Source organism: Lactuca serriola, chromosome 2, assembly GCF_051521515.1.
Source record: "Lactuca serriola cultivar US96UC23 chromosome 2, Lser_US96UC23_V15, whole genome shotgun sequence".
NCBI lineage: Eukaryota > Viridiplantae > Streptophyta > Magnoliopsida > Asterales > Asteraceae > Lactuca > Lactuca serriola.
Genome location: NC_136409.1, coordinates 201,452,501 through 201,460,868, shown reverse-complemented (window position 1 = coordinate 201,460,868; position 8,368 = coordinate 201,452,501). Strand labels below are relative to the sequence as shown.

The following is an 8,368-nucleotide window of genomic DNA, read 5'->3' as shown; positions in this document are numbered from 1 at the left end:
TGAGATATGTCTTGAGTTGGTAAATAATATTATTCACAACATTACATAGGTGTTGACATTTGTATTAGGAAAAGACAAATTTGTAAGTGTTTTAGATGAAAGGTAAGCTTGGTAAAGGTAGATACTAGATAGGTCATGGGTGCATTGGCGTGTCCATGGATATCCTACACACAATTTGAAAAGTAAACTGGCTCATGGTAGGCCTATGCAGATTGATAGTTTACTTTGTGTGTCCATACCACGGATTATACAATCGAACTGAAGAATTAAATATAAATGGCTACAATTACAAACATGGGGGCTTAGAGGGGGCCAAAGTGGACTGCTGCACAAGGCCCAATTTTTTTCATTATATATTTTTATTTAAAAATACAAAATTATAATAAAGATAAGGTCTTTTTTTCTTGTTCGTCCTGGGCCTTTAAGAATATTTTATTTTTCAGGACCGGCCCTGATTACAAACAATTACTTATACTTACAAAAGTCATTAAAAACTGTTTCAATGTTTTCATAATATTGAAAAGGATGTTATAAAGGTTATTGTGAATGGTATTCAATTTGTTTTTTAGCTTATCTTTTAATTGCACTCAGTAAACCAATAAACAAATTTTTAGGTTCTCATTAAACCATTTGGATGGTTTCAACCGGATATATTGATATAGAATCCTACGTGACATCCATTGTGGCGTCCAATGTAACATAATTTGTTCATATACGTGTATACTATATGGTGCCAATATGACATCCACCGTGACATCAAATACGGCAAAATTATCCGGTTGTAATCGACTCCAGTGGTTTTATGAGAAGCAAAAGAAAGTATATTAACTCACTGAATACAATTAGAAAAATTCTAACCCAGAGAGCAACAATGAAATATGTCCAAACCCATAAGAATTATATGGGTTTGGAAGATGGTTTTTAACTCATTTACTAGTTGACTATCCATAGTTTCATACCCATTGACCCTTTTATTAAAAGGGTTAAATATATCATTTTCAGTTCATAACTTGTATAAAGTTCCGAATTATATATTTATATTTTATACTGTTTATCATTTATTTTTAATTTCAATCGAAATTTCAAAAGACAAATGCAATAGGCCAAACTATGTTTACCTAAGGCTCGAGGAAACATCCAGACTTCCGGTTTTTTATATTTGGTAAACAGTTTTGATCAAGATTGATTCGTCCAAACTCGTTCCACCGTCAAGTCTATTCACAACAATCGAACAGAACTTAAAAGTTGAATAGCTAAACCCCTAAAAATGTTTTGAGACAACCAGATGAAAAAATTTTGTATTTTTTTTTTTTTTTGCTTGAATGATTCTAGAATGTTGATATTGTTCCTAAATTATTTTAAAAAGAATTTTGTAATTAGTGTCTTCTTTTTTCTTATGCTAAATTTGAAATTTTTTTGTTTGGATGACCCTAAAATCCCAATTTGAATTGTCAGACATTTTAAAAAATATAAAGAGAAAACAGCAGAGGAATAAAAAATTTATATATATATATATATATATATATATATATATATATATATATATATATATATATATATATATATATATATATATATAATTTAGGAATATCATGTAGTAAATGCAATAAAAAGAAAATAAGCATTACACAGAAATGAATGTGATCTCTAGTTATCGTGTGATAGAATGATGAAGCAAAGGGAAACACAAACTATACCTCTATACAACTAACTCCACCAACCAAAAATCTCAATGCATGCTCTCGAATGTCTGTCTAAGGTAGGTGTAGCTACACTCGGATGACAAATATTTAATTAAATAAAACCTAAAATAAACTACACATATCATCACCCGAAGGAAGGAGGACGCTACACAATCAAACAGACTATGCACTTACCTGTCTTGTATAATATTAATATATATGTTATGTATATATATGCCTTTTTTTCACAAAGAATTACACATCATCTACCATTATATGCTTTCTTCCATTCTCTTCCTCTGCCTTTTCATGTCACATGCCCCACTCACAAACCTTATAATGACTTACTTCCATTCTTTTAGTTGTAAATTCTAACCGGTTTCTCAAATGTGTGTCGGTTCTGCAAAAAAAAAAAACATTTCATTCAAAATTTTACATCTTCTGTTTCCTCACATGGTTTTTATATTATTATCATTAGATTATGTAAATACATATATATGATGTAGTAGTAGAAGTACCTGATTGGCAGCATATGACCTCTTGGGTGAATTGTCAGAGTGTTCTAATCCCAAATATTGTTCCCAAGCACCATAAACATCTCTTCTCTGAAACCATATATTATATATATCTATCAACTTTATCAACACAATACATACATACAAACACTAAATATATTTTTCTCAAGAGGGAAAAGTTTATGTACCTGAAAACGACTTGAGACAATATCAGAATCCTGAAGGTATGTGGGACGCCCCAAAGACAGAAATGCAAACTTCCACTGATACATATAACATTACAAAGTATGAGGTTAAGGTTAAAAATCAAAATCAGCATATGATTTTTTTTTAATACTAATATATAATAATATACCTTGGAAAACTCCTCATCGGGAACCTGTAACTTCTTTTGTATCCGTAGTTTAACTTCAGCTAATGTCTCACCTTCACGAATCACCAGGAAGAAGGGTTCCCCAAAGTTCTGGACCTGCTGTAGAGATATTAATGAAATCTTTAGTATTTAACTATTCAGTATTATCAAATCAAGAAAATGTGAAAACCCTGACCTGGTTTTGAGCTGTGTCTTTCATGAAGTGATAAACATGGATCAGACGATCCTGTGGGCCCAGCTCCTTTTCTTCTTCTGGAACCTGCAGTAACAAACCACCTCAACAAAATGAATAAATAAATAAATATTTGAAATCACATAAACCAAACATGAGTAGTATATCATACCTCCTCAGCACGTAAAGTCCAGTATTGATCGTTAATGTTCTCGATTTTTTCATTCAGAGGGAATATCTGCATAAATGGAAACATGTTATTGTGTTTTTAATGATTTGGCTGCATACAACCAAAATGAACTTGGAAAAATGACATGCCTTGTAGATTTTGTGGTAGAAAACCTCAAGTAATCGAAGCTCTGCATCAGGATTAGACAGCTCAACCTGTTTCCAAAACACTCAACAGTTAGCCAGCCATATACGACTTTTAAAAAGTTTAGATTATAGTATGAAGTATGAACAATAGATAGATAGATAGATAGATACCTTTGTCTTAAGGTCATTGATTACATCCCCTACTGTGCTTTGCTTTGGCAATCTAATAGTATGTATTACCACCTAACAATTTATTTATAAATAAACAAATCAGAAAAGGGAGAAATTTCTAAAAAGAGATGGATGTCATGTAACTCAGCACTTACTTCATCTTTTGTAGCATGATGAAAGGCAACTTTCAGAGTTTTCAGACCTTGTAATTCTGGCAGAGGGATATCCAATACTTCATAATACAAAATGTCTGAAGTCTGCAACAACAACAAAAATATATGTTTCAGTTGATTTATCTATTAGAAAATTAAGAGGTCAAAACAATGAAAAAGCAACCTGATTGTAGTGGGCCAGCATGTCTGAGAGATGTTCAACTCCACGATATTTGATTGGCTGAGGTTTAGGTTGCTGAGAGTAGCAGTTGTGAGATGTGAGCCTGATTTTAGATGGATCATCTAAGTTTAGATGCCCAGCAAGTCTTTCAACCACATCATCATAATTGTTAAGTTTTGACCTGAATTGAAACAACAAAGAAAATCAAGTCAACCATGTCAATAAAAACAATAATCAGGTTCTTCATGAATTCAATCACCATAACATCAACTCACAATTCTAGAGAAAACTCATCATCCTTGGGCTTCTCCAGTGAACGAAAGCGTACAACCTATGCAGTATCCAGTATTAGATAATGCAACAAAATAAAAATCCAAAAAAAAAAAATCATGTCAATATCATGGATAATGGTGTACCTGACGATTGTGAACATACTCAAGAAAAGATGGAACATCAGGATAACGATATGTTTCTGTAATTGGTTCATCCTTAAGAGGCTTCTGAAAGCACACGATGTCCCCATCTTCAAGCTGTAAAGCAATCACATAATGGTGATTAAAGAAAGGAAGAAAGAAAGTGCAATGATGATATCAGAAAGATTGAAATTGAAAAACAGATACCTGACTACCCCGAAAAGTTAGCTTCTTGTCAATATGTTCACACATAACATTGGGTTCAAACTTGATTTCCTGGATGTAATGAAGAATATGAAGGCAACAACTTAAATGATTCAAAAGAATGTAACATTTTTATATATAAGAAACAAACCTCGAATAGTTCAATTTCTTCATCAGGTGCAAATCCAGCCAGTTCATTGAGCTTTGCTAGTATTTCTATTGGCTTTCCTGTGCCTTTCACAAATAGCCTCCCAACATACCTGGTATGTAAAAGAGCTTCAGATTAATGTGTGTGTGTGTGTGAGAGAGAGAGAGAGAGAGAGAGAGAGAGAGAGAATGGATACCGAAGTTCCTCCTTAAAGGGATCATAAAGTTTGAAGAAAAGTAGAATCTCCTCTTTAGTCTTCTCAGGTGGAGAAATTGGGCGTAAATCCTACAATGAAAAAAAAAAAAAAGATTTTGAGATTTTGAATTCAATAACATGTTATGCATCAACTTCGGCCACATATGTTAGATAAGGGCAATATGGGAAAATCATTAACTAAAGATAATCTTATTAGTGCAGGGGCATTTTAGGCATTTTATATTAGTGAATTTGTTATGACAGATAGTATAAGAAGAGGGTAGTGGGCAGGGAGTGAGGTATCTATCTTTTGTGTGAAATTTGGAATTTATTCCTTGGGAGATTGGCTATCTCGAATCAGCTAAACTATCATTGTTCTTGTAATCTTTTGGGTATATTTGAGGTTATCAATCAATATTTGAAGTTGTTGTTACTTTTTGTGTTATTGAATCTGTTGTTATAACTCAGTTCATAACATAACATCCACCAACAGTTGAAAAAAAAAAAAAAAACAAGTTGTCAACATGTATACCTGTCCAACTTCTACTTCCAAGAACAACTTAAGCTCAGCATTGTTAGCCTTATTTGACACCTCTCTCAAATGTCCAACCTAAAATAACACAATAAACTTCTCATGTCAAGCACCATCAATACTAATACTATTAAGCATGTGCACAATGATTAACAACTACATACAGACTGAGCTTCTTCTTGAGGTGTCAATGGACGATTTGGCCTGTAAGTGTGATTTTGGCGTTTTGCCCATAGCCAGAAACGTTGGTATTGCACCGGTATACCCAATTCCTTAGCCACATCTTCCTGAAAATGAAATCCAACAGAATAAGTGATAAGAGCTATTGCATCTGTTATGAATATAAACAAAATAACTAGATATCTTACCTTGAAAAGGGCAAAAGATATTTGTTTTTGAATGCGGAAGCTGTGAACTTTGTCATGATCCACCAAATCAAAATATATATCTTTCCCTATCTGTCGACGAAGGTCGTCATCTCGAGCAACCTTTATAATCGTATATAAATGTGCCTCTGCTTTCTCCTTTCTTTTTTGATCTTTTTCTTCTTGTTCTTTCTTCAATCTTATCTGAAGAGGATGATGAGAGAATGTTTATTATTGAAATTTTGGTACAGGAACAAAAAGAATTCATATCAACAGATTAATATATTACTCGTAGGTGCTCTGCTATATCCTTCTCATCCACGTTACAGATTATTTTCTCCTTATCACTTTCACGTATATACACAAGCATATATGCATTTGAATACTTTGTAAATTTAAATGGAGAGTTATTGAACCCGGGATTCGCTTGAGGTAACTGTCACACAAAAATATAATCAGAAGTTAAGTTAATAAAAACAGGATAGCAACTTTTATATAAATCATAACAAGTTATCTATCGGATCACCTCCTCCTCTCCCCCATATTGCTCATCTAATGCCCTCTTCATGTCTTCTTTGGTTACACGTTCGTCATCGAATTTAAACCTATAGTCAAATTAACTTCAGTAATGCCATGAATGGATATGGAAAAGAAATACAAGTACACAAATAAAAAGTAAAGGGATTAGAGTTCAGACCATTGATCAGAAAGGGTTGGTCGGATGTAGGCATAATAATGTCCACCATGTACCCCACCACTGTGAACCAATACACTGCAATAAGATAATGTTGGAGGGTCAGACCAAAAATCATTCAATAAAATATGGAAACTAAGCATGAGAGAATAATGACATGGGAGTATTTTGTTTCTATTAACATATGGAAATGTGCAAATAGATAGTAGTACCTGTGAAGAGTGTAAAGGTTGCGCACACTTCTGTCTGCCTCGGGTGATAAATATTTACCATCTTCTCTATCAAGGTCAAGTTGCAAGGGGAATTCATAGCGATCATTTATCTGGATGGAAAAATATTTTTACTTAGAAAATCCTAAATGAGATGATTGTTTAGCAATTGACCTTCTTGTCACAGACAGAGCTTCTTGAAGTTTACAAAGCTCTCTGGAAAACACCGGAGTAATCAGAAATGCTCGAAAAGACTCTGGACAAATCTAGGATGCACTAGAATACTCTGGAAGATTATAGAACATCCTGGAAGATATTAGAAGATTTTAGAATGTCTTGGAAGAATCTCGAAGGTTTTGGAACAAACTGAAAAACCTAGGAAGGTTAAGAACATAGTGGAAGACCCTAGAAGAGTATGGAGCATTCTAGAGTATTTTGGAAGACCCAAAAACACCCTAGATTGAATCTAGGACGTCAACGAATGGTCTTGAATGGTACGGATCCTTGTACATAGATATAGAGGATGTAAGAATATTCTAAAATAGTCATGTATAATATGGAGGTCTAGAAATGAAATGACCTGAGAAGAAATGTAAGTCATTTATTTTTGGAGGTCTAGAAACTTCCTAAGAAGAAGTGTAAGTTACCAATATTAAGTAAGGGAGCTCACTCCAGACCATTAAGAGACCGCACAAAGTAGCTTTGTAAACTATCAAGTTCTTTGTAGTAATAGAAGCCTTCTTTGTTACAATGCAAGGGAGACGCCACACATTGAAGCGCCTAAATCGTTGAAGTCTGGAGGTAAACACGGCCCTAGAGAACATGACTAATCTTTTGGTCCCTGGAATGTAACTTCAGCGCTACTAAAGTTAAGGATGACAAGTTGAAGGTAGATACGCTCGTCCTATATTTATGCGAGAACGCAGTTCTATGGTAGAGACATAGAGATAGGCTTGTACACCATAGACACTTGGGAAGAATTCAAGATGCAACTTAATAGAAAATTATAATCACATAATGTTAAAAACATAGTGATGAAGAAACTTTGTGAGCTGAAGCATACAAAATCCATCCGGGACTACGTTGTTGAGTTTATGGTAAATGATAGATTGTTAATCGAAGATAGTTGTAAGATATATTTTTAATAACTAATGAATGTATTGAATTGATTCAATTATAGTTTAATGGGTGAGGTGAAAGAAACTTAAGTTGAGAAACTAACCTTCACCATCGTGTCCCGCATAAAATCATATTCGAAACGTTTCAACTGGAGTTGAAGAACAGGGGGAAAATCAATGAATAATACGCCCTTCTTTGCATCCTGTAAAGATCATATTCATAGCATTGCATGTGAAAACCAAGATAATAGTATACATCAAACTTAATTCAAACAAACAAAATGTCACCTAAAAACATAAAATGTTTAACTTAGAATTTTTACAAATAAAATTACATTTGAATAAGTTAAGTTAATACACCAACCTGTAACCCATGTTGTTCGGCATGATATCTGTTGTCACCTTCAAGCCTTTCTACTTCCACATACTTGTCAAAAGAGGCATAGACATCACGACAACCTTTAACATCAAGCTGAAGATCTACATAACATATAGATTAGCAAGAAATTATGTCTATATGAAAATTATCATCGTATGTAAGATTTTTACCATAATACGACTCTTTTCTTGTTGATTTGTAGTCAACATTTATGCATTCAATATAGTTCATATTATGTCCTTCAAATAACTGTTGAATTGTACCCTCCACAACAGTTCCCTGTGTCAATAAAAAGTGTGCATAAGTAAGGGTATTATTGATGATCAATGTTTTAAAACTCAAATTGACCTGGCCGGTTAACGTGACCGGGTGAAGAGAGCGGGTCAATCATGAACATTTTTGCCTATTTCTAACTCGGATTGAACCAGGTTTCTTAAAAACCTGGTTAACTGGTGATTCGAAATTGCTAAAAACCCAAGTTAAACCGGTTTTGCCCACCCCATTTGAAAATTTAAAAAAAAAATGTATTTGTATTGAAGTAAAAATCCAA

The 8,368-nt window shown here is 33.5% G+C and overlaps 1 protein-coding gene across 3 annotated transcripts in view; it reads right to left on the bottom strand.

Moving 5' to 3' along the window:
* Positions 1–1,595: 1,595 nt before the first annotated feature.
* The window catches only part of LOC145088139 (ubiquitin C-terminal hydrolase 13-like), an 8,998-nt gene continuing 2,225 nt past the window's right edge, over positions 1,596–8,368 (bottom strand). For 2 of the 3 annotated variants that reach the window (XM_079026357.1, XM_079026360.1), the window contains exons 7-31: positions 7,989–8,097; positions 7,804–7,919; positions 7,544–7,642; positions 6,325–6,434; positions 6,116–6,190; positions 5,945–6,023; positions 5,708–5,854; positions 5,422–5,622; positions 5,218–5,340; positions 5,054–5,131; positions 4,523–4,611; positions 4,330–4,438; positions 4,182–4,250; positions 3,978–4,091; positions 3,837–3,892; positions 3,565–3,742; positions 3,384–3,485; positions 3,229–3,300; positions 3,061–3,126; positions 2,915–2,980; positions 2,746–2,829; positions 2,553–2,669; positions 2,386–2,460; positions 2,201–2,287; positions 1,596–2,082 (exon numbers count right to left, since the gene is read on the bottom strand). In XM_079026357.1, coding sequence (XP_078882483.1) covers positions 2,041–2,082; positions 2,201–2,287; positions 2,386–2,460; positions 2,553–2,669; positions 2,746–2,829; positions 2,915–2,980; positions 3,061–3,126; positions 3,229–3,300; positions 3,384–3,485; positions 3,565–3,742; positions 3,837–3,892; positions 3,978–4,091; positions 4,182–4,250; positions 4,330–4,438; positions 4,523–4,611; positions 5,054–5,131; positions 5,218–5,340; positions 5,422–5,622; positions 5,708–5,854; positions 5,945–6,023; positions 6,116–6,190; positions 6,325–6,434; positions 7,544–7,642; positions 7,804–7,919; positions 7,989–8,097 — 2,463 coding nt within the window. In that variant the 3' untranslated portion in view covers positions 1,596–2,040. The remainder of the gene's footprint in view (positions 2,083–2,200; positions 2,288–2,385; positions 2,461–2,552; positions 2,670–2,745; positions 2,830–2,914; positions 2,981–3,060; positions 3,127–3,228; positions 3,301–3,383; positions 3,486–3,564; positions 3,743–3,836; positions 3,893–3,977; positions 4,092–4,181; positions 4,251–4,329; positions 4,439–4,522; positions 4,612–5,053; positions 5,132–5,217; positions 5,341–5,421; positions 5,623–5,707; positions 5,855–5,944; positions 6,024–6,115; positions 6,191–6,324; positions 6,435–7,543; positions 7,643–7,803; positions 7,920–7,988; positions 8,098–8,368) is intronic. The other variant, XM_079026359.1, reaches the window with a different exon arrangement.